Genomic DNA, 25,627 nt, shown 5'->3' on the forward strand with positions numbered 1-25,627 from the left:
CTGGTTCCCAAAGTAGACGCGTAACAAACCCACGAGCATGCTTTATCCTTACACTCAGCCCTTACACGTGTCTTGTCATTTTTCGTAAAGTAGATGTCTTTGCCTTCTCGAATAGCGTATTCTCTTATTGCGTCTTTAAAAGCTTTAGAACTAGGGAAAGATAACCCTAATTTAAAGCTCATAAGTCTCATATCCGTGTCTAGTCTAAACTCTTGAAACCGGGGAAGCTTTTTCTTTGGGTTTCTCTTGTTCCTATACTTTTCATCTTCAGCTTCAATTTCATCGTCTGTTTCAATTTCAAAACCTCCAACGTCTTGGTCGATGTCGTAGTCACCATCACTGTCATCTTCAGAATCATCGTCATTGAGAATACGCTTGCCCTTATCACGAAGCCCTGCAAGCGCATCTTCAACACCTGCCATGTCCACGTCGATTTCCTCGTCACTCAACTCGAACCCAAAATCTTCCTCAGTTGGTTGACTTTGGTACGCTGCCCATGTATCATAATCCATGTCTGACATGTTATGCTCATCATCATGTTGATCGAGCTCAATAGGTTGTTCTTGCTCACTAGGCTTTCTAAGTTGTTGTTGCTCAGTCGGCTCTTCATGTTGTTCTTGCTCACTCAGGTCTTCATATTGTTCTTGCTCACTCGGCTCTTCATGTTGTTCTTGCTCACTAGGTTTCCCATGCTGCTGCTCATCACCAGGCTCTTCACACTGTTGTAGCTCACTCGGCTCTCCATGTCGTTGTTGCTCACTAGGCTCATCACTAGGCTCTTCATGCTGCTGTTGCTCACTGCCAACTAGATACTCATCTTGTGCACCATCAACAAGATCGATGCGCTCATTGCTATAATATTCTCTACTTCTCGGATAACCAAGCGGATGATTACAGAAGACATCTACCTCCCACTTTGTCTTCAGAATCTCAGCAATGTCTTCAATCAAATCCTTGTCACTTTCAACAAATGACAGCTTCATCGGGCCAGTACCCGATTTCAAGAAGTAGCTAGCACCACTTGAATAACCCAGCTGCTTGGTCAACAACTTGTTTAACACCATAATAGACATCTTGTCGACGTCCACAAACTGAAAATGGCTAACAGTACCGCCAACGTATTCGACTCTGTCACCATCAAAATCCAAACATCCACCGTGGTTCATATTGATTTTGAAAGAGTTAAGCAACTCCTATGTAAAATAAAAAAGAATATACACCATAAAAATATATTAAATACAGTCACAACCACCGACCTAAACATAGTAATAAACATCGAGACCCCACACATTAATAAACATCGAGACAAAAAAAAAAGACGAGACCACAAAACCCATTAACAAACACCACCCTCGACAAAAACAAAACTCAGTGGTCCCAAGTTCAACCCATTCACTCTTTTATTCTTTCTTTTGTTCGACAAAAACAAAATGCAGTGGTCCCAAGTCCAACCCATTCACGCTTTTATTCTTTCTTTTGATCGACAAAAACAAAACGCAGTGGTCCCAAGTCCAACCCATTCGCTCTTTTATTCTTTCTTTTGTTCGACAAAAACAAAATATTGAAAACTCACCATATCCCCCAGTTTGCATCGGTGTTCGATTACTTTTGGAAGCAGATTTCTATTTCGCCACCGATTTCGTCGCTCCCAGGGACTGAACTGATCTACACGGCGCCTTCTTCGCCGGAGATTTTCTCTTCGTTTTCGTCATTATGAAATTAGGGTTTTTTTCCCTCCATGGCCCGGTCGATTTGTTTTTCCAGGAATTTAAACTTTGTTTTCCTTTCTATTAGTTTAGAATTTTAATCAGAGCATTTCATTCAAGATTACCAAATTACCAAATTACCCATTTCATGCCCAACACGTGAAAAACATGTGGTCCAATTCCGGCATTTTTGACGCCCACATTAACAGAAGGACCAAAGTCATAGTAATGACTCACACGGAGGATTGATTTCGCCGTTTTTTTTGTTCAGGGTGCAAGCCGTTAAAAGCTACATAGTTGAGGGACTAAAAATGTCATTAATTATATATATATATATATATATAAATATATATATATATATCTATGTGTGTGTGTGTGTGATTCTTTTTTAACGATGAAAAATTACAGCGAAAGGAAGATTGGAGTATGGGCTTGGCTTTAGCGATATGGTCAGAAAAACACCATTGGTTAGAGAGATGCGAGCTCAGATGGATACCCAACAAGCCGATCTGCAGGAGATGCGGCAACAGATCGCCTTCCTCACCCAGATGCACAACCAGCCTCAGACGACTCCCCAACCTCCGTCTGCACCACAACCAGGTGGCACAGATCAACAGACCTCAGGTTCTACGCCTGGTTCTATGGATTTCTTGCGAGACCGTCCTTACGGAAGCGGCGAAACGAGCGGAAGCGCGTCAGGCAGCGGCGGACGAGGACTAGGAAACGGTTCCCGAAGTTCTGCCAGCTTATTTGGTAGACAGAATTCTATTATCGATAAGTTGTAGAGGAGAAAAAATTAGGAATTGACTTTTTCGTTTTTATTAGACTGAATTTGTATGTTTAATTCAGAATTCTATTTTTAGAATATTATTTCTAATTTATAATTTTGTTAATTAATTTTTATTTAATTATAGATTAATTTTGATTTAATTTTCTAATATATAAATTTGTAATTTTTTTAAATTATAATGGCGGGAAGATTATTTGGTGCGACATGTCGCACCGGATATGAAATCACCCGCCAATTTCAAGAATTTTGGTAGCAGAATAGATTGAGCATTAGCTGCGACATGTCGCATCGGATAGTGTCGCACCTAATATGGATATCTTTAGGTGCGACATGTCGCACCTAATACCTTTAGCGACGAACTTTTAGGTGCGACACTGTCGCACCTAAAGTCACACCTAATAAACTATTAGGTGCAACTTTTGGCGCATTAGGTGCGACAATTGCCGCACCGGATGCCTCTATTTGTTATAGTATGGAAACTTCCAAAAATACCAATATCATAAGATGTGCAAACATCGACCAAGATGTCTAAACATATTACAAAGCATGCTGCAAAGACATCTTGCCAATATACATTTTTCAATAAAAAAAAATATTCCAACAAACACATGTAATAATATCAATAATCAAAATATTGTTAACGAGTTGTGGTTCAGTTTTACGAATACATCGCTTACTTACATAATGGGAGAATGAGACTAAAAGAACGTACTTCATAATATAAAAAAATATATAAAAATTTAAACAATAATTTATACTTCTGTAATAATACAAAAAATGAATTTCGTCAAGTGGAACAATGCTTTAGTACTTCAAGTTGGTGGCAAATTTATATCGATTATGTTCTCAAAGCTTTAATTTTGTGTACCAAAACCGTTGGTCGACAATTTTTAAAATTTTATGTATACATATAATATATATATATATATATATTATAAATATATATATTATATATATATATATATATATATATATATATATATATCTAATGTTTACATTTTCTGGTAAATACCAACCATACAAAACAATCATGGCACCACAAATCCTCAACCGAATTTTATTAATACGTATGTGGTCGTTGTACTTATATATAGTCATTCAACTTTGTTACTTGAATTGATGCCTCCTTTTTGGCGGGAGATATCGCTGTCAAACGAAAGAGACCCCACTTATAATATGCCTATTTGGAGGGCTCCATTAATTAAATATTTGAAAAGCTAGGCAGATTTGCTCGTTGTAGTTCCACGTGGCATTCAACAGCATATACCACGTCAGCCTCATAAGCCTAGCTAACTAACTGTTGTTCGGTAAAATCCGTTTAGTTAATTGGACACGGATGAAAGTTGATTAGTTATATATATATATATATATATATATACACATATGTTATGTATATAATTCATTGGACATTGATGATCATTTGAAACTGTTACTGAAAGAGTACTACCGGATGATCATGATTTATTGGAAAGGTAATTCAAACTTCAAAGAAGTAATAGAAATGGATCTTGAAAATAATGGGAGTGTAATTTTAATCTTCAATTTTTTTGAGTAATTGACTACGTCTGTAATTCGCTTTAGAATTATTTAGATATTTAGTATTTAGTTAGGCCCACGCAAATTAAATTTTCAAGTTTGAAATTCATTATTTAAAGGCCTTGATATCAGGCTTCTGTATTTTGTATTATAGGTAGGTTTATGTCAATTCAAGGAAATTGGCGTGTGGGGTTTTTTAACATTTTTTTTTTCAAAGCAGAAGACCCCAATAGTTTTGTTCTATAGTTTATGAATATAGTACATATATAAGAGGGCATTTCAGTTCCGATATATGATGAAAGGCATATTCATATATATATATATATATATATATATATATATGTATGGTCTAATATATAAAAGGTTTGCTTCTTTATTTCTAGAATATGCAAGTCTTGTTTCCCAAAAATTAGTGATCTCTATCTTTTCTAAAAATATAGCCCCTCCTTATTTCTTTGTATATTTCTCTTTGAAGATTTTTCTCCTATTAGCATTGGAAAAAAATAAATATATATGATTTTTTGTTTGCAATGAAACTTTATACAGAATCGTATTTTAATAAACAGCATACATTTTCTTGATGATGCTCCAGAAACAATTATTTAATCTATATCTGTTTAATTAATAATAATTAAATTTAGGGTTTATATATAATGGTATACACACCTATATAAAATCTATTAGAAACTTTGACAAATGACAACGGATTAATGAATTGGTATTGACCCTTTGGAAAATGTATTAATATCATTAAGCTGATAGCATACAAAATAGGTTATGATCAAATTGCAATGATGTTATTAATTTTATAAACACACGCATGTTGAGATTTAAGAAACATGTAGCAAAAAGCTGTATACACAAAGTAAATGAAGACACAAAATAAAAATTAAATAAAATTAATGATAGGCCATCAATACCGAAGATTCACATGACCACGAGTTAGGAAGTAGCACAATCCGCATGATAACAAACGAGATTTGATTTTCAATTTTGAAAACCAATTGATTTCTTGTTCATATACACATACATATACATGCTCATTCATACATGTAGGTGTAAATTATATATATATATATATATATATATATATATATATATATATATATTATATCTCTCCATATGACATTTAAATAACACTGTCACATCCAATAGAACACGACTTAGTACTAATTGGTCGGTGCTTAAAGAGACTACAGCACCTTTCTTCCAATAGCAACAGATCGTGGGCTTTACGCGCCCATGTACTCGTACGGCACAAATGAAATATATATCAATTCTATTTTGGGAAAATATCAACAGTATCCTCGTGTTTAATCGAAATGCGAGATTTATCCCTTCCATTTCTAGAAATATCAGACATATCCCTTCAGTTTAATATAAATGACATATACATCCCCTAAAAACATGTTATATTACAAATATCACTCATTTTCATTTATTTTTTACAAAAAAATAATTTGAACTCCCCAAAATACCCTTAATGAAATAATTTTTTATTTTCTATTCTATATAAAAAAAAGTTTAAATTAAAAAATTTATTTATAAAAAGTTAAGGATTTATTTTATAGAGAGATATTTTGATTTTTTGTAATAAAATAGTAAATAAATATTTATTCTATTAAGGGTATTTTGGGGAGTTCAAATTATTTTTTTGTAAAAAATAAACGAAAAGGGTGATATTTGTAATATAAAATTTTTTTAGGGGAGGTATATGTCATTTATATTAAACTAAAGGGATATGTCTGATATTTCTAGAAATAGAGGGGATAAATCTCGCATTTCGATTAAACACGAGGGATAATTTTGATATTTTCCCTTCTATTTTTCTATATATAAATAATTCACATACAAAATTTTAATAAACATATTAATAAACCTAAATTTGTATTAGTTCATATTAATACATCTAAATACATATTAATAAATATATTTTATTTTTGTAACAAACATATTAATTTGTGTTGTAGCTATATTCTAAATTAATAAATCTATAAAATAACCACAACTTATCTGATATTAACTATATAGCTAAACAACTTAAAAAAAAATCGCCGATTCTAATTGTTGGAATATTAAAAAGGATTTGGATAATAAATTATTTACGTAATATTTCTAATACTAATTGTAAGTAGATTTTTTAATGGGAGAGTTAGACATATAACACATTCAAATTATAACCAGATTATTTAAAATATTAATAAAATAGTCAAATCAAGACATGATGCATGCATCATATAATAGAAATATAAACATACATTAGACTATTTATTTAATTATTTAAATGGTTTGACTCTAATTTTAATAAAAGGTAACTATTTGAGTAGTTGATATAGTTTTCTTGTTTTTAACCCATGTCTATGAATTTTCATACAAGAGATACATAATCTATGTACAAGTGTGAATACTTTTATTTGCATGTCAATAATTTTATATTAATATAAGACTTTGATTATTTTGTAATTTTTAAAATAATTTTATTAAAAAAGGCTTAAGTTTCACTATTTTCTCAATTAATTACTTCTATTTCGTATAATTTGTTTCTTATTTTAATGTATAATTATCACCTGCACACAATTATGACTTTCTTTTACTACATAGTGCTTTTAAAGATATAGTGGGGCTACTTGGCATTTTCGCAAATCAATAACAAAAGTATAAAATTATTAAGCAAGAAATAAAATAACCAAATTCAGGTCAAATAAATATTGCGAAATTTTCAACAAGAAGAAAAAAAAAATAACAATTAGGCTGTAAATATGAGTGAGAGTGTAGTTTGTTAGGTCACGAAGATAACCATGCCTTCATTATTCAAAAATTTGAAACCCCACATGCCAAACCTATCATGCATTCCATTCCACACATACATATCATATAAAAATAACTATTCACACACACAATTACAAATAAATAAAAGAAAAATGTACAAAACCGTCATTTGAAACTAATTGATTTACAAAATAGCCAAAATTTTAAATTTTTAATAAATTAACTAAACTTACGTTGTCAAATATTTTTTGACACAAAAATTAAACTTTTTGACAGTTATTATAAGTAACTTATCCATTTCAAAAATATTAATATTAAATTTTTTTTTTTGAAACTTGATTATTGCACATTTTACTTATTATTTTAATTTTATGCAAACTTTGACTATTTTATAAATACTTAATTTTAAATCGATTATTTAGCCAAATCACCCCAAATAAAATATATGATATGACATGTGTGTGTATATATGTCCAAAGGGGATGATAATAATAATAATTTTAAAAAATTAAAATAATATTGAGTGCAAATGTGGTCTTTAGTCTACTCTACCAATGGATCTAATTAATGCAAGTGTCATGGAATTCAGCGTTGTTTTCAAACTTCGCTTCATACCCGCGCACTAAAGCGAGAATCCGTTGATAGATATTATTATAATAATTATTTTTATTTTTAAAACATTATACTATACACTTCCTATGTAAGAAAAACAATACATTTAAATAAATAAATATCTACTATGCTTTTGGAAAGAGAGAGAAACACAAGAACACACTTGGTTCATTATTCACAAGATCAGTTCTGCTCTAAAAATCCAAACTATCTTTCTCTCTAAGATTAGCTTCTCAGATCTCTACAGTGTATGTATATTTTGTGACTTGTTCTGTATTGTATTATGAATGTATTTTAATTTTTTTTTTTTTTTTTTTTATATTATTTGCCATTGTCAAGCCACCGAATCTTCTCACACTTTTGTGAAAAGAAGAGCAAAAAGAATAAAGTTTTTTTTTTTTTAACAAAATTAATTTTTTTACAGCGTCACTTACTTAGTATTCCATTTTTAGCTCTCATCCGCGATTGCCAAGTATATCACCCTTTATTCCAATTACAGCGTTTTCTTCTGTATTAGATCTTCGTTTGTTGTTTTCAAAATCTTAGAATCCGATGCAGTTTCAGACTCGAGTGTATTGTTTGTGAGTCTCATTAGTTTGTGTAATATAATCAGGTTATTTTTTCATATATTTTCTTCTTTTTTTTTGCTTTTAAACACAACAGTGTCTGATAAAGTTAAGAGGTTAAAAAAAAAAGGAAAAAGGAAAGAGAGAAACAAAAAATGTACCTTTTGAAGGTTATAAGTGTTACTCGTGGTTACAATGGAGGCGTTAAAAATGAAAAAAAAAACAAAGAGAGAAAAGAAAGACTTATTAGGCTTTGAGTCATCTTATTACTATTATTAATTTTTTATTTTATTTTTTTATAGTATGCTTTTGGATTGGATAAAAGAAAGGAGGAGCGTCCGAGAAAGAGGAAGAAGAGCGTGTGTGAATTATTGAAGCGAATAAAAAAATAATGCAAAACAACAACGATTACACCAACACAAACACAACGAGTGGTACTACAAAGAAGAAGACTTGTTCTTCCTCTGGAAATGAAGACTCAAAGAAGAAAGAGCGTCACATTGTCACATGGTCTCAACAGGTCTCTTATTATTATTATTAATATTATTATTATTATTAGTAGTGGTAGTATTATCAATCCTCTGTTTCACTTCCGGTTTGGGTTTGCTCATCAAAATCTTATTTTGTGTGGGGTTTTGTTTTCAGGAAGATGATATTCTTCGCCAGCAAATCAATCTTCACGGAACAGAAAAGTATGAGTCTTTATTTGATTTTTATTTTTGATTTTATGATAGTTTTGGATTGGATTCTTTTCAGGGGTGGGTGTATTGGTTTTTCTTGGGAAAGTTCAATTTTTGTGTGATTAGTTTTTTTTTTTTTTTTTTTTTTTTAAATGTGTTTGTTTTGTTGTAGTTGGGCAATCATTGCATCAAAGTTTAAGGACAAGACTACCAGGCAGTGCAGAAGAAGGTAATGGTAAATTTACTAAATACTGATATATGATAATAGAAAGAAAAAAAAAAAACTATATTCATTATCTAAGTTTGCTTATTTGAGTTCATCACTGACTTTACTGTGTAAAAATAAAATAAAAAAAAAAAAAAAATTTGTTGCAGATGGTACACGTATTTAAATTCCGATTTCAAGAAAGGTGGTTGGTCCCCAGAAGAGGATTTGCTCTTATGCGAGGTAGGTAATAATGATAAGGAATTAATAGATTAGGGGTTAAAAAGACTTTTTTTTTTTACTGTTATGGCTATCTAATCTGTCCTTGAAAAGTTAAATCAAGATTATTAGTAGTATGATTAGCCCATCATTTTTGGGTTCAAATGATTTCAAAACTAATCTCTAAAATGGTTTTTGCAGGCTCAGAAAATATTCGGTAATAGATGGACAGAGATTGCAAAGGTTGTCTCAGGCAGGTATATACTAAAGATTTTATCACATCCTTTTCTTTTTCTGTCAATTCTCGGAGAATCTTTGACGTAATATGATTCATTGTACTTGAAAAACGTAGAACGGACAATGCGGTGAAGAATCGATTCTCTACGCTGTGCAAGAAGAGAGCTAAATACGAGGCTTTAGCTAAAGAAAACTCCGCCTCATACATGAACTCGAACAGCAAGAGAGTTATGCTCAGAAGCGGGTTTAGTACAAATGAAGGGTCAGCCAAGAAAATGAGGTTAGCCTTTGAAATACGATATATTTCTTTTATCGATTGATCACCTTTTTGATTGGTTGATTATGTGCGCGAAATTGAATACAGACGAACACACATAGCTGATGTGTCGGAAAGCGGAAACTTCGTAGACCGATCTCACAAGCTCAGACCTCCGTTGACTGTTTTAGCTCAGAACTCTCACAACATCAACAGATTATCGTCCCAACATCACGATGATGTTTCCAAAGAGACCGTCAACGATGGTAACAAAATTGACTAAAAAAAAAACTGAATATGAGATCGGGGAGCAAAAGTGCAAGAAAAATGTATATTCAACATTTTTTTTAATATTATTATTTGCAGCAGAAAGTAACAAGTACGAAGGTTCGTTTCTTAGTAAGGACGACCCGAAGATCAATGCTCTTATGCAACAAGCGGAGTTGCTTAGCTCACTTGCTCTTAAAGTCAACGCCGAGAACACCGAACAAAGCCTTGAAAGTGCTTGGAAGGTGAGAGCTAAAAACATATTAGACACGTTGAATTCACGGCAGATATAAACTTGTTTCGTTCGTACACGATAAACCAGATGCTTCAAGATTTCCTGAACCAAAGCAAAGAAAGCGACATCCTCGGCTACAAGATCAGCGACTTTGACTTTCAGCTCGAAGATTTCAAGGACTTGTTGGACGACCTTAGGAGCGGCAATGAGGAAAGTCGAACATCGTGGAGGTAACACCACAATTATTTCAACATACCAAAAAAAAAAAATATATGTTTGATACTAAAACAATGCGAATCGGTTTCAGGCAGCCCGATCTTTACGACGAGTCACCAGAAAGCTCGGAATACAGTACTGGGTCGACTATCATGTCCCAAACAGCGTGTAATAAACCCGACCAAATCATATCTGAAGTGGGTGCTTCGGACCACGAGGTCGGACAGTGTTCACAGTCGATCCAAGTCATAGAAGAACAAGGTACATAGCATTAAGTATCATAGGTTACAGCTCTTTTGGCTCTCGATCCCATGGTTGCTCGTTGGAACTAATTGACTCTGAGCCTGCTTTTATCTTTCAATGCGGTATCGTATATTTGTCGACAAATGTATGATTTGATCCCATTTGCTTTTTTTTTTCTGCAGAGATACTTCCAGAGAACAACGAGCAAGTGGTATCTGCGTTATCGAGTTCGGAGTTCAGCTCGCCTATTCACGTAACCCCGTTGTTCAGGTCTTTGGCAGCCGGTATTCCAAGCCCAAAGTTCTCCGAGAGTGTGAGTTTTTTTTTTTTTTTTGGAAGAGTAACTTACAAAAAAAAAAAAAAAAAAAAAAAAAAAAATCCCATGTATGCTTATTCAATGATCACGGCTCGAAAACTCAAATTACCAGTCTTTTGTTCTATTTCGTTAGGAGAGACACTTTTTGCTTAAAACGCTCGGAATGGAATCATCATCGCCGTGCCAGGTCATCGATTCTTCACAACCGCCGCAATGCAAACGAGCTCTTCTCCACAGTCTATAACCGACCAACCAAATCAATGTCTCAACCTTATTTTTCTTATTTTTTTTTCCTCGCTCATAGTTTGATCATCGCAGCAAAAAAATTCAGCCCGAATTTTAAAAAAGCGGCGTGCTTTTTTTGATCTGCCTTAGAAGAGAAAAAAAGTTCTGGACGCGTAACGGTTACTCTTCTAGAACGTCAAGAACGCATCTAACAAAGGTGTTTATGTGTTCTTCTTTTTCTTCAGCCCCTACAGAGAGTTTTTTTTTCGACCGGCTTCGCTACAAAAGCGACGCCACTTAGTACTACTCACATATCAAGACCAGCCTGTGTTTCAGTGTGTCATTCTTTTGTTTTTTCTTTTCTTTTTCTTTTTGGCTTCCATTTTTTCGGCCTCGGTTGTACAGAGCCAGCTACATTAGCCTATAGCCAGCAGGACTGTAAGTATACATCGGCACATCGCCTAGATTCCAGCTAGAATATATATAAATATTATATATATAGTGAAAGAAAGAGAGTGGAGAAAAAGGGATAGCTAGTTGAAAGAAACTGATTACTATTTATTTTGTTTTTGGGTGTGTAAAAGGGTATAGAAGTTTTTTTGTTTTTTGTTTTTTTGTTTCTTGGCTGATTTCTGATGTACTGGCACATAATGATTCGGAGTAATCATATGATTTTGGTTTTGGTGTGTACAAGTCTTTCTCCTCCTTATCTCTCCCTTTACACTCTTGGAACAAAATATTCAGGCCTATCTTGGAACTGAGAAGAAAAAGAAAAAGAAAAATCAGAACTCGGTTTTTCAAGCCAACTAAATAGAGCCAACAGTGAAGTAACAAAAATGAAGAGAAATGTACTTACAGAAAAGCTTGCTGGACTGTGTCTTGGCTGAGGAACTGGACTTTCTTACTTGAACCTCAGTCTTGTTTTGGTGAAGAAAGAGTTGTGGAAGAGAAGAGAAAGAGAGATGAAATGAGGAAACTGTGAGAGAGAGAGGGACAGAGAGAGAGATTAAGAGGCCAAATGCCTTGTGGTGGCACAAAAGTACCATAATAATAATCATTAGGATGAGCAAAGCAAAAGGCAGTTAGTAAGAAGAAAGAGAGGGAAATTGATTACAAATTAAAGCAATCCACAAAGATAGGGAAGTTGGAGTAGAGTTTGAATCTCTTTGACTTTCTTGTTCGTTGCCACTTGCCACCACAAAGTCAACGACGTAAGTTGACTCCACCATATACAAGTGGCTCATAAGTAATGAGGATTATTTTTTTTTCTTCTTTGAATTTTCGAATAGCTATTCCTCGAATTTCCTGAGCAATCAATTAGTCTTAGTTGTTCATAGAAAGATCGTTTTTTCTTTGTTCTGCGACAATTGCAGTTCAATTTTGATTTATGAAGAGAAAGGAATAGAGCTCAAGAGTTTTCCAGACTCGAGAAGATGAGCACATTCTTAGTCATAGCCGAGAGAAGCCAATTGCCCAAAAGTTGATCTTGAAGATCATGACTCCGAACGCAAGAAATAGTTTGTTTAGGTACTCGAGCTTTTTGCAGCCATTAATATCATACTAAAAAAAAAACCTCGAAGATTATGAAGTACTACTAATGCATTTTCTTAACAGAAGCTTATATTATATATTCCCTTAACTAAGGGAACATCCAATAACTTCGTCACCATTACACATTGACAAGCTCTACATAAATCAACTCTTATATCTCAAACTTCACCTAAATAAGTAAGACCTGTTTTACACTTGCCAATATTGCTTTCAAGTATTCTACTACATATAGGAAAAGGATAAATTTGAATAAGCAACTCTTACAAAAATTTGTGATCGAGAAGAGTGCCTCTCTCTACATGGGCTTTCTCTTCTTCTGCGATCTCCGCAACTTCTTCCACTTGAGAAAAATCTGGTACGACAGCCCCGAGAAGACCATGGACACGCAACCCCATTGCTTGGGCGACAAGGGATTTCCGCTGAGCACCGAAGACACGACGATGCTGACAAATTTCCGCGTGGTCGTGATCGTGGTGTTGGCCAGCGAGCCGAACCGGCTGATCGTCAGGAAGATGAAGTTTTGGCCGACCGCCCCGCAGAGGCAGTACAGAAGGATGTCCCAGGAAGCTTCCGGATGATCTTTGCAAAACCGGATGGCTTCGAACCCAATCGCGTTGGGAAACCCAAACATGTATATCAGATTGTATATCGTGCCCCATAAGTTCATTCCCAGCATTATGTCCCAAGCACTGGTCTTCGGGTATCTGAGCATGATATGTGTCGTAGCGTAAGATTCTCCGATTCAATCTTCGGATTCGAGTTAATAAAAAGTGATAATATCTTTGTATTTTGTATGGGTTTGTCAATGAATTTCAGACGTTCCTATTAGGCTATTGATATGCTCATTTAGTTCACCGAGACAATATATGCCCCTCCGTAGGAAAATTATAAAATAATAGAAGATAATTTGAAAAGACGGTAATCCAGACGCACCTCGAATTGATTGAATCCTGAGTCGCATTGGTGAATCCGTCGAACGCTAGGTTCAAAAAACACAGTCCGTACCCGAGCGGGGCGTTTGGATGAGCGAGCTTGTTAATAGTCTTCGAGCTAGTCTGATGTCCAAATCAAGTCTAAAATGTTACCATCAAGGATCGACAGAAATAATAAAAAAAAAAAAAAAAATAATCTGAATAAGAATTTTTGTAGTAGTAGTAGTAGTAGTAATGTTTTTTTTCTCTGACCTTCATAAGCGCAAATGCAGACACTCCTCCGGCAACTAGGAAAGTGCAAACATACTCCGGCAAAGTGTATCGTATACCATAGACCAAAGTCCCCATGAACATGACTATAGGCAAAACATTATAACACATGGTTGGTCAAAATCAATAATAACGCTTTTTTGAATTGTGGAGCCTAATTCATCGCCAACAATATGAAGAACTTACTAAAAGAATTCACGTTTAGTAAATGTCATTTTGGGAATTTCAGCCTTAGTGTTTGCCATAATTTTCTTTATATTCTAAGGCGCCGATTTTCTTTGTAGAGTGTGGGAGAAGTTTGTACTCAAACCCCCAATTTTTTGTTATAATGAAATCTGGAGCGGCAAATTGGACCACCATAAATCGTGTTATTTGTTCTTCGTAAATTTGATTGTTCAAATTTAGAGATTATTCAGTTCCAAACACCTTAGTTTCATAAGTAAACATTTTATTTAAAAAACAAAACCATAGTCCATAAAAAGCCTCACCTGGTATCATTTTTGAAGATTTTGCCAAGACCTGCAATGCAAAAAAAAAAAAAAAAAAAAAAAAAAAAAAAAAAAAAATCTTTTAAGCTATATAAAATAGTTGCACATTAATCCGACTATATACTAGGACAAGTGAAATCGCTGAAGGTTATTCTTGCAGGTAAATTTTGTGCTGATTTTATACACACTTTTAAATGCTTCTAAAATACCAAAATTTCTTCATCAAACAAAGGAAGCAAAATGTAATACCTGTGCAGGGTAACTAATATACTTGAGAGCTTCGATCCCCATGGCCGGTCCGATGGTGTTTGTGATACCAGCGCTCCAAAAACTCCACCACGGAGCTCCACCAGTACTGCTTCCATTGGACCAAATCTTAATCACTGTTTAAAAAAAATAAAAAAATGGTTTACATAAGCTACAATTTCAAACTCACAGAAAAAAAATCACATCAATGAAGATATAAAGCGGCGATTTTGTAACTCACTTATGTAAGACCAGATCAAACACACCACGTTCTGAGCCAGATTCAGAAATGAAAGGTGTTCGAATCTCTTCTCGTCTGCGCCGAAACGCTTGGTTGACCTGAAACATCCAATCGTTGTAAAATTACAATTTTTGAACAGAAAAATTGTCATTTCTGATCCGCGAATAACAGATCAGAAACGGAATATACATATATATATATATATATATGTATATACATATATATGTATATATATATATATATGTATATATATATATGTGTGTATATGTATATCTATCATAATGTATTGATAGAGTGTGTGTTACAATGTTTCTTGAAGAACGCCTTGGTAGATATAGGCCGACCAAATTCCGGCAACGCAAAACGCCAACACCAAAATTCGGCGGAGACCAGAGGCGTGAGCTTCCATTTTCGGACAAACTCGAAGCTTCGCCCAAAAAAAAATAAAAAAATTCAGAGAGAGAGAGAGAGTTCAGAAAAGGGGAAGAAAGAAAAATCGTTATTATAGTTTTCTTTGAATTTTTGTTTTCTTAGAAATTTTCGCCAAACTATCGACATTATTTTATATGCCCCTAGCTTGACTATTTATTAACCCAATTTTATATATAAATTATATTTTGAACTCTTATCTAATTATTTATGCATCCATACCCTGTAATTTGAGGAGCTCTAATAAGCACTTGATATGTATAGATATCTAAGTTAAAATATTGTTTTATTAAAGTAAAAAAATCTTAATATATGTAGTAAAACAAATGAAAAAATGGAGTAATTTATTATTGTTATTATTTCTACTGCAACTATTACTAAATTTAATGATCATTAAAAAATCAATTATTTTTCAGGATAGCTATTCACGCAAAAAAAAAAAATGTGGTCGCCAATTTACTGCCCATAATCTTGTCAGGCTAAACTATTATTTTTTGTAGTAAATGATAATGTATTTTTAATATGCTTCGGCGTTACTTTATTCAAAAGTGAAAGAAAATGAGGCAAACTTGCAAATGACATTTAATAGAATTTTTTGAAGTTTATTTTGATATAATTTCTGTTGCATCAAATAACGGTTCAAAAATAATTCTCTTAAATACAAGTCAATGCTTTATTATTATAGATAAAAAATAAAAATAAAAAAACATCAACAGATATATAGATGCTAATACATAAAATTTCACTAAATTTGAGGTATAAGAATTTAACAGATATAGCGTATGGAATATATAGAAAGGTACTTGACATACAATTTAAAATTCGGGGTCATAATTATAAAATTCCCTAGTTCAGGGTGGATTTTGAATATTTTCCTTCTTCTTTTTTGGGTCAACAAGTGTGAATAGAGAGTGAAGCGACGTGGGATTATCTACGTGGCGTTTTATAATTGGTACGATGACAAAAACTTAGGTTCTGATTGGTTGTCCAAAAGTTGAATTTTTTTCCCCTCTTATTACAATGATTCCTTCCGTACTGAACCAGAGTTGTGGGCTTCTCTGTTCATAGTCATTAAGCCCAATTTATTAAAATTTGAAAATAATACTGAATTATGTATCTAACTCAAATAAGATACAGAATACCCAAAAAACTCTTACATTTGAAATCATTTTTTAACTGACTGGAGAGCTAAATATCCGGACAAAAACGATATTACACTTAATGCTTAATACATAATACTAAACTCCGCTTCACTAAAATGAATAATATCTTCCCTCTAGACGAGTCTGAAAATGAACTCATGTGTTTAGACGAAAAAAAAGTCTTTACATAAACACATTGTGATGTATATAAGGAATCGAGTATTCTCAGAATAAGAATGAAAATCAGAGTATTATAAGAATTTTTTGTAATAATGCAATTCGAATCATTTCTCCAAAATGCTATAAGGTGGAATTGTGTTATTGAAGGTATCACAAGAAGACCGGGGTACCTAATTAGTCAACACTTTCAATAGCTTCTTCTTCTTTTTTTTCTTTTCTTTTTTTCAGAACACTTTCAATACCTTTCACCTATTTTTAAAATAACTATAATAATAATAATATGTCAATTAAATCAATAGCTCAATAACTCATCGTCTTTGTAAAAAGTAACCAAAATTTATCTTATTAAAAAAATAGTCCACCAGTCCGCTGTAAATTAAATTAACTAAAGAGTGAAGTATAATTAACTCTTTAGTTAATTTACATCATCTTTGTAAAAAATAATCAAAATTTCATTTTATTAAAAAAAAAATAGTCCACCAGCCCACAGTAAATTATATTAACTTAAGAGTGAAGTATAATTAACTAGTTAGTTAATTTAATTTATTGCGGGCTGGTGGAATATTTTGTAATAAAATGAAACTTGGGCTAAAATATTAAAAAGAGCTAGTGGAATGGCTAATTGTAACAAATTCTTGAAAAATAATTCTAAGATGTAAGCAAGGATGATTATGTAGAGATGAATTGTTTTACTCAACATTTAATGTTAATGATGATTTTTTTACTCAAAATTTATTGTTGTTAATAATTTTTTTCCGTTATATATGAATTTAGCATTTAAAGACTAATTTTACTTATCATGTTCACTATTAAACGCGTTTTTTGGTTGACACTTCGAACCGTCCTTGGTTCGATCTAGGGTCAGACCCTATGATCGCACATAGGTTGGGTGTGGTGAAGTTCTATTCTTCTCGTCGTCTTTGTCACGCCAATGAATCTCCTTTGTGCTTTTCGCGTTCGTCGTGCTCGTCGTTCTCGTTACGTTCCTCATGTCTTTCAGATCTTCGAGTCTACATTTCTTTGGGTTTTCCGCGTTCTTCACGCTCTTTGCATTCTTCGTCGAGTTCTTGAGTCTTTACTTCCTTGATATTCGAGTTCTTTGTGTTCTTATTCGATTCTTTGTATCTTCAAGTTGTTCTTAGATATTTTAGTTCTTCGTATTAATCGCCGAGCCTTCGAATCTTCGTATTTCCACCTAATGCATAAGAAACGTGAATCTAGAGGGACGGAAAGGGTTTTCCCTCGTCGCGTGCTACGACACTCAATATTAGTCGTGTTGTGATGTGTTTTCGTAAATGAATTTGTCTTCGTCTCTATATTTTCTAGAGAGATAAAGAGGGGGAGTTGTGGTGTGAATTTGCTAGAGTTTTGATAAGTCAAGTGAACTTACTGTTGGATGAGAATGGGATGGGTATTTATAGGGGTTAGAGACTTGGTTTGTTTATCGGTTGGAGGCAAGGAAGGTCGGAGGCGATATTTTCCTTGTGGTAGGCAGAAGGTTGGCGCACAAGCTCTCTTGGAGGGTGCCTAGTTGGTGGCAACTTGATGGCTGGAGGTGTGGAGGAGTTTACGGCCACCAGAGGGAGTTGGCGGCAAAGAGATGGCGGCATGGTGAGTTGGGGTTGGCGGCCAGGTAGTTGGCGGCACGATGGTTGGCGGCAAGGTGGGGCTTGGCAGGATATGGGTTGGCGGCCAACTAAAGCATCTCGGTTCGAGTCCGAGTGGCGGCATGTCGTCTTCTAAATAAGTCCTATACTAGTGAAGAAAAATATGAGGTTTTGTGACTCTTTGTAGGGTCATTATTGAGCTTGTTCAAACTATTTTCCTTTTGACTTTGTCATGACAATGTTTTCAAGGAAATAATCTTGAGAACTTCATTTTAAGAGCTTGTTCGAGAGATTTTTTGTGAGTTTTAATTCAGAGCTTGACACGTGAGCTTGTGAACTTGATTTTGAGTCGCTTTAAGGACTTGTGAACTCGACTGTTGGTCTTGAGAGATATCTTTTTAGATGTGATCTTCAGTTTTCTAGTACACTTGAAAAATGGCTCGTCGACGTGGTCTCGAGTCGTGACTCGTTGATATGGTCTTGAGATGTTATGAAGACTAAAGAGTCTTCTCGTGGACTCGAGAGATCGTCTCGTCCTCGTCTTCAGTCGCTTTGTCAACTCTCTAAACGATTTCTATGACTCGAGTTTGTTTCGTGGATCTTATTTCTAGAGTTTGACTCGAGATTTGACTTGAGCGTTTAATTTTTGGGCTCGGCCTTTGCGTGCGTGCTTGATGTATCATTTTTTGCTCTCGCGGTGCCATTGTAAAAATTACGGCATAATACTCACATTTCAAAAAATGTAATAAAAAACTACAAGAAAAATATTACGGACTAGGACACTTGAAACGTTGGGATTCAATCTAACCAATGCCTTAAACATAATTAAAATCTAGTCACATTTGGTGACGTGCCCTCGGTAATCAAATAGCATTTTACATGTTTGTCCATAGTATTTCTATACGTTAATTGTGATATATTTTTTTTGTAAATGTTTAGTTACTAAAATAAACGAAACTGTGGCTAATTCCTTAAAATCAAGTTTAAAATTGGTTAGATAGCTACGACGCCCATACTACAAAGTATAATTTTAATGTCTTTAGATTATCCTTGGTTTCTTTTTTTTTCATTTTTCATAATATAATCCTCTTATGCACATGAACATTGAAAAAATTACTTAGACAATTATAACCATACCAAAAACATACAAATAGCATATCGTTTACAAGTGATAGTGATTAAAAACATTCACATCACCTAAATTTCATGAATAGAAATAGAAAGAAAGAAAAAAAAATAAAGATATTCATAGTTATATATTTACAAAGTAATATATATGGCTGGACAAATTTACGAAAAGATATATAATTTGAGGTTAAAAATATAAAAATTTGGACTAGTACTTACAAAAAAAAAAAAAAAAAAAAAAATTGAAGGGGGAAAGGGGGTATATATCATGGAATGAAAATTTAAATTGATAACTAATAAAATATGAAAATTGGAGTAGCAATAACAATTTTGAAAAATTGAGGGGGTATCCCACCGGCCCCGGATAAGGATATACTATCAGGGATAGATTAGTTTCTCCATAAGGCCGAGTGTTATAGCGAGCTTTGTGTTTCATTTGTCTTGTCTTCCGTTGGGGGGAGAGAATATTTGTTACTATCAGAGGCTCTCACCTCCTCGGTGTAAGGCATATAAAGATAGATAGGTGGTGCTTGTCTCCTTTGGAGCCCAATAGCTCGTTGGTGTCGGTGTGGTGTATGCATAAGCATGGGGATTTGTCCCCGTCCAAGGCCCACGCCTTGTTGATGTAGTGCACACAATGAGGGTGGTGGCGCAACAAGGTATGCTCGTATGGTGTGGCTTACGTGTAGATTGAGTCGAGTTCAGCCTGAGTCCTTGTGGCTCTTTGCGTGGTGGCAAGTTGAGTGGGTTTTGTGTGTCATCGTCTTGCATCTCCAGTCATAGTCATAGGTCATTTTCATGTATTTTTTGGGGTATTGATACTTTAGCCCAAACAAGGTCAACTATAAACAGTGATTGTATATGGGATGTTTGCTTGTAGTTTTATTTTATTTTATAGTTCTGTTTTAAGATCGAGTCTAGGTACTATTGGATCGATAATAATAATAATAGTTATTTTTGTATATCATGTTGGTTCCTACCATCTTTATGTCAACCTTACATACAAACACGCCATCACAAGTGCGTGTAATTGAAACCTCGGATGTTGAAGCTTGGTGTGAGTGTCCCAGGGACCTAGCTACTCGTCGCTTGACCCCTTTGACTTTGAATCTTGGTGTTAATGTTCCCTATAGTGTTTGTACTTTTCACTTGGAAATATTTTTTTTAAGGAATATCTGGTTCTCTCATTGAATGTGGCTTCCGCCTCAAATTGGTCTCACACAAGGGGTGGGACATCCCTTAGATTGGAAAACTCATTAACCCTGGATAGTCTTACCCATTGACAATGTAAATGTGTCACCTTGCTACCTTATCTTGGAACCCAAACAAACATACAATTACTTACTGAAATCCCCAACTAAAGATAAAATCATGTCAAAAGTGGGAATACTAGGCCAATTCAGACAGTTTCTCCGTACCTATATACCCTCTATAATTACCTTATTATCCCCCTCGATAATGACTTATCGGGCATTCCTAAATCTGCACAGATTAAGCGCCATCAGAACCCCAATAAGCTCATCTTCAAATATCGGAGTGGCCTCTGCTCTGCCTGCACCAAATCCATTTGACCACCGCCTTAGAGTTGCGCGTCATTATCCCAAATGTTGCAACGCCCTCCATGAAACTTGCATCAATATTGACCTTGATCCAAGCTTCTTTGGGTCTCTCCCATCTCTTAGGCCAACGTGTGCTCGGACCACAGTTGTGGACTGTCCTCACCGAAGCTCCTTATCGGATGTCTTCAGTTTTCCTCAAAACCTAATCAATCATCGAATCTGTCAACTTCTTAGCGTTTCACAATATTATAATGTTTCGATGAGACCAGATCGCTTCCAGAATGGCCACCGCATGATACAAGAATATATCGCTCTTTAGGCTTTCTTTGACCTCGAAGTTGACATCAAGAACCTTTTGGATCAAAGTCACCCCGGAGTCGCCCTCGAGAATATCCCATCTCCGACCAAATGCACCAGAGAATCAGACAGTAATCACAAAATTACAGTTGAAGAACAAATGACAAAGAGATTCAACCAAATTACCATACACCTGACAACTACTCTCGAAGCTTGGAATGCACGCCGCCAGTCTCGTAGCTATCGGAATACTGACTCGATCGATTCGCCACAAGAATAGACCATGCCGTTTGTGGATTTGAAGCTTTCAGATCTCACGCCAATGAGGATTAGGAATGAAGGGAGTTCTTGTCAGCGTCTCATAAGTTGATTTAATGCTAAAGTCGTCATCTCCAGCTTTTGTCCAGATCCGGCATTCCTTGTGAGGCATTAGAAGAGTTTTTTTTTTATCTGAGAATAGCCCCATACCTTTCCACCCCTTACCCAGTCGAGAACTTGATCCCTTTCCTATTGCCTCGTCTGAGAGAATCAAGTCTTTCACTTTGGCTCTCTTTAGAACGTTTGTTTGGCTGTGCCTCTGGATGGGAGCCACATCCATCCAGTTTTCTTAAAAAATCTCCAATTCACCATCGCTGATGAAGATTATCGAGTTGGCCTGTATCAAATCTTTGTTCTGTATGATTTCTTTCCATCCTGTTGACCATGTTGACTTCTCTTGAACCTGGAAGAAACTTACCTCTCTACAATATTTTTTACTACAAAAGTTTTACCCAGTAAACCTTATGGCCACCATAAACCAAGTTAGTTTTCCATAAACGCATTGTTAAAATCACCCATCTTCCGAAAACCAAGACCCCCCCTATTTTTAGGTTTAGAAATCGATTCACAACTCATTAATGCCATATACCGATCATCGGTGACTCTCTCGGTCCACCAAAATTGTCTCGTGAGTTTCTCTATAGCAAGCCAAAAAGATTTCAAAGTTGGAAAGTGGGCATGGCATATGAGAGTATACTTTGGATCACCGATTCGATGAGAGTTGCTCGGGCGGCCTTCCAGATTGATTTGGCTATCTAGCCTTCAAGCCTATCATGTGTCCTTTATTTTAAAGACTTGAAACACGACGACCGGTTCCTCCCAATGAAGAGAGGATAATGTCTTCCTCGTGTCTTCTCATGCCCAACTCTCTAATAATGAGATTACTTGTTCACATTAACCTTTTGCCCCGACCATTTTTGGTAAGTCTAATGACATCTCATAATAGCTCAAAATTTCGGTATCTCTACTTTGCAAAAAAACATAGTGCCATCCACAAAAATTAAATGGAAAACAATCTAAATGTTGCGGCCGACGTCGATGCCCTTGAAAAAACCAAGGCTTCCTCCCGCACAAGCATCATACTCAAGAATTCATACGCTATTATGAAGAGATAAGGAGATAATGGATCACCTTGTCGAATACCCCGATACGGTTTGAAGCTCTTAAGGGGCTCCCGTTGAGGGAGATAGCCCGGACACCGTGGTGATGCATTGCCGGAATATGTTAAGAGTCTTCTTCGAGGCCCCAAAATACTTTTGACACTTGGAGTATGAGACTGCATTCAAGCCTATCATAGGCTTTTCTCATATCTATCTTGATCCCCACGAAGCTTTCTTTCCCTTTATTCCTCTTCCTATTAGTTAGAACTTCCCTAGCCAATATCGTATTCTCCGCGATCCATCTTCCCGGGACAAAGGCTGATTGGAAATGCAAGATCATCTTCTACAACTAACCCCGAAGCCTTACCGTAAAGATCTTTGTGATCACCTTGAAGTTCACATTACAAAGACTAACAAAACTAGAGGGGTTTATCGCCTCATAAAACTGAAAGGGTTTAGAGCCTTTTTTTTATCGAACATGAAACAATCTAAGAGTATGGGTGCATGGTACGATTCCACAATCGAAAAATGTTTCACACCCGCTTTTCCAAATCTTCTCAACCATTTTTCTGTTGGCGATAACTCAATCAAGCCTCTCAAAAATTACATTCTCGTATGGTTGACAATTCCACCATGTGAAAGAGCTCCATGTGGCTCCTAAGTCAATGCCAATGGAGTCCCATCTCTTAACACTAGAACAAATAAAGGCATCTGGTGCGACGATTGTCGCACCAAATGCCTCAAAATTCACACCTAATAGTTTATTAGGTGCGACGAAGTCGCACCTAAAAGTCCATCGCTAAAGGTATTAGATGCGACATGTCGCACCTAAAGGTATCCATATTAGGTGCGACACTTTCGGGTGCGACATGTCGCACCTAATGCACAATCTATTTTGCTGCCAAAAATCTTGAAATTGGCGGATGATTTCATATCGGGTGCGACTTTGTCGCACCTAATAATCTTCCCGCCATTATATTCAGTACGACAAAGTCGCACCGAATATGTTATTTTAATAAAAAAAAAATTTACAAAATTATAAATTAAAAAAACTAAATCAAAATTCATCTATAATTAAATAAAAATTAATTAACAAAATTTTAAATTAGAAATAATATTATAAAAATAGAATTCTTAATTAAAAATACAAATACAGTCTAAAAAAAATGAAAAAGTTAATTCCTAATTTTTTTTTCCTATACAACTTATCGATGGTAGAATTCCCTCTACCGAATAAGTTGGCAGAACTTCAGGAACCGCTTCCTCGTCCTCGTTCGCCACTGCCTGATGCACTTCGGCTCGTTCCGCCGTTTCCGTAAGGACGGTCTCGCAAGAAATCCATAGAACTAGGCGTAGAACATGGCGTTTGCTTATTTGTGCCACCTGGTTGCGGTGCAGGCGGAGGCTGGTTGTGCATCTGGGTGATAAAGGCGATCTGTTGCCGCATCTCCTGCAGCTCGGCTTGTTGGGCATCTATATGAGCTCGCATCTCGGTAACCAATGGATCGGTCTGAGATGACAAACTTGACGAGCCTCTATCTAGCGCTTTGGCCACACCCAGCGATGACCTTGAGATCGAAGGCCTTATCCCGACTTCCCAGTCTCTGCGTACTCCCAAAACGTCGCGCATCGCGTACATCTCTGCATCTTCCTGGGAGATCACAGTGTTTTGCTCCTCCGCTTATCGCAAAATATCTATCGTCTGGACGGTGATTTGATCCTTCACAAAAAAACCACAAAAACTTATCAGATAAGAATAATTTAAGTAATCAAATATAGTAAATAAAACAAATAACTTACAAATTGCGACTTCGCGAAGTCCGTCGTCCACGATCCCTTAGCGTCATGGTGTTTTTCTGACCATATCGCTAAAGCCGAGCTCATACTCTCATCTTCCTTTCGTTGTAATTTTTCAACGTTAAAATATGAATCACATATATATTGCATCTTAATGTTAAGCGATTTACGTTCCTCGAGCGATGACCAAAAAAACTAAGCGACCCTTGTCTCGCCTTCGTTTTCTTCTTCTTCGAATTTTCCCGGTTGCGGACAGACTTCGTCTGCGAGACATAAATTCGTTAAGTTCAATATTAAGAAATTCAAATAACCCTCTGAAGTTCAACTCATACCTTATGCTCCGGCGAGGAGAACGTCTCTATTACCTTCAACTAGGCTTCCTGGTTATAGCTTTCGGGAGTTTCTTTTTTATCGAGATCCTTACTCCCGCAAAACGTCTTCAAGAAGAGCTGTGACAATCTCGAGTTCTAGCCATGGCGAATCCTCTTTGCATCGCAAATGATAGCCATATATATCTCGTTGCGAATAGGATCTTCTGACACAAGCTCGTCAGTTTCAGGATGCGCATAAATGAAGCGGTACTCGTTATGAATCGAGCTCATAAGAGCAGCCACACTCTGAGCAGGCACGTGATTCAAGTCAGGGAGGTCGACTGGAATGGTACTCATGATCAGGTTTCCTATTCGGTTTTGGAACGTCCCGATCAATGGATTTTGCTCCCTGACGTCTTGGTAGAACGCCTGATGTGTCTGATCGTAACGAACTATGTTCGCTCCAGGAGTCCCAACACCAGCTCTCGCGGAAACGAGGTCAGTCGTTGATCCCCGCTTCTTCCTCAGCATCTGCAGGGGATCACGATCTCCTCCTGATGGGTCATGACCTGAAGTCGACATCCTGCAAAATGAATTATAGTTAGTTTTTATTATTTAATTAGTATTCGACGACTGTGGTTATTACATGGTGTTAGTCATTCATCGTCGTCACTTGATGTAATGTTAGTATCGTAATATCTTTTGTGATACATTCTTCCCTGTTGATTTCCATCTGCTCTCATTGCAAATTGGGCACACTTCAGCTTTCTTGAGATCTTTTCGAAATAACACACAATCGTTGATGCACGCGTCGATCATATCGTATCCCATGCCGAAACGCTTCAGCTTCGCCTTGGCCTCGTAGTGTTTTTCCGGAATTCGGTTATCAATTGGATGAGACTTCCTCAAGAGCTGCAACAATTCTGTAAACGACTTGTTCTTCCAATGGTTCG

The 25,627-nt window shown here is 35.6% G+C and overlaps 2 protein-coding genes and 1 long non-coding RNA gene across 4 annotated transcripts; 1 reads left to right on the plus strand and 2 right to left on the minus strand.

Moving 5' to 3' along the window:
• Nucleotides 1-7,475: 7,475 nt before the first annotated feature.
• Nucleotides 7,476-11,639, plus strand: FLP (Duplicated homeodomain-like superfamily protein). Of its 2 annotated transcripts, XM_089609178.1 has the most exons (13): nt 7,476-7,661; nt 8,282-8,499; nt 8,625-8,671; nt 8,832-8,888; nt 9,035-9,107; nt 9,285-9,340; nt 9,436-9,600; nt 9,685-9,842; nt 9,943-10,088; nt 10,166-10,308; nt 10,386-10,555; nt 10,720-10,850; nt 10,987-11,639. In XM_089609178.1, the coding sequence occupies exons 2-13, from the start codon at nt 8,371-8,373 to the stop codon at nt 11,095-11,097; spliced, it is 1,386 nt and encodes a 461-aa protein (XP_089465304.1). In that variant the 5' UTR covers nt 7,476-7,661; nt 8,282-8,370; the 3' UTR covers nt 11,098-11,639. The 2 variants fall into 2 exon arrangements, with proteins under 2 accessions (XP_089465304.1, XP_089465303.1); XM_089609177.1 differs by lacking the exon at nt 7,476-7,661 and having other exon boundaries at nt 8,163-8,499.
• Nucleotides 11,376-12,059, minus strand: LOC149403070 (uncharacterized). The gene is made up of 2 exons (XR_016296078.1): nt 11,935-12,059; nt 11,376-11,835 (listed from the first exon to the last, which is right to left on the minus strand). It is a non-coding gene; the product is annotated as an uncharacterized LOC149403070 (long non-coding RNA).
• A 621-nt stretch (nt 12,060-12,680) lies between these two features.
• LOC149403071 (UDP-galactose/UDP-glucose transporter 3) lies at nt 12,681-15,298 on the minus strand. The gene is made up of 7 exons (XM_089610126.1): nt 15,112-15,298; nt 14,807-14,904; nt 14,569-14,702; nt 14,320-14,350; nt 13,814-13,917; nt 13,563-13,684; nt 12,681-13,333 (listed from the first exon to the last, which is right to left on the minus strand). The coding sequence occupies exons 1-7, from the start codon at nt 15,213-15,215 to the stop codon at nt 12,925-12,927; spliced, it is 1,002 nt and encodes a 333-aa protein (XP_089466252.1). The 5' UTR covers nt 15,216-15,298; the 3' UTR covers nt 12,681-12,924.
• Nucleotides 15,299-25,627: the final 10,329 nt, after the last annotated feature.

This window comes from Urtica dioica, chromosome 3 (assembly GCF_054948205.1).
Source record: "Urtica dioica subsp. dioica isolate 48M chromosome 3, U.dioica_male_clone48M_v1_H2, whole genome shotgun sequence".
Taxonomy (NCBI): Eukaryota; Viridiplantae; Streptophyta; class Magnoliopsida; order Rosales; family Urticaceae; genus Urtica; species Urtica dioica.

Coding starts and splice junctions, on each gene's coding strand:
- FLP (XM_089609178.1), top strand. CDS start 8,371: ATGCAAAACAACAACGATTACACCAACACAAACACAACGAGTGGTACT. Junction 9,341..9,435: donor GCAAAGGTTGTCTCAGGCAG/GTATATACTAAA, acceptor TGAAAAACGTAG/AACGGACAATGCGGTGAAGA. Junction 10,851..10,986: donor GCCCAAAGTTCTCCGAGAGT/GTGAGTTTTTTT, acceptor CTATTTCGTTAG/GAGAGACACTTTTTGCTTAA.
- LOC149403071 (XM_089610126.1), bottom strand. CDS start 15,215: ATGGAAGCTCACGCCTCTGGTCTCCGCCGAATTTTGGTGTTGGCGTTT. Junction 14,905..15,111: donor GGCGTTCTTCAAGAAACATT/GTAACACACACT, acceptor TGGATGTTTCAG/GTCAACCAAGCGTTTCGGCG. Junction 14,703..14,806: donor TTTGATCTGGTCTTACATAA/GTGAGTTACAAA, acceptor TTTTTTAAACAG/TGATTAAGATTTGGTCCAAT.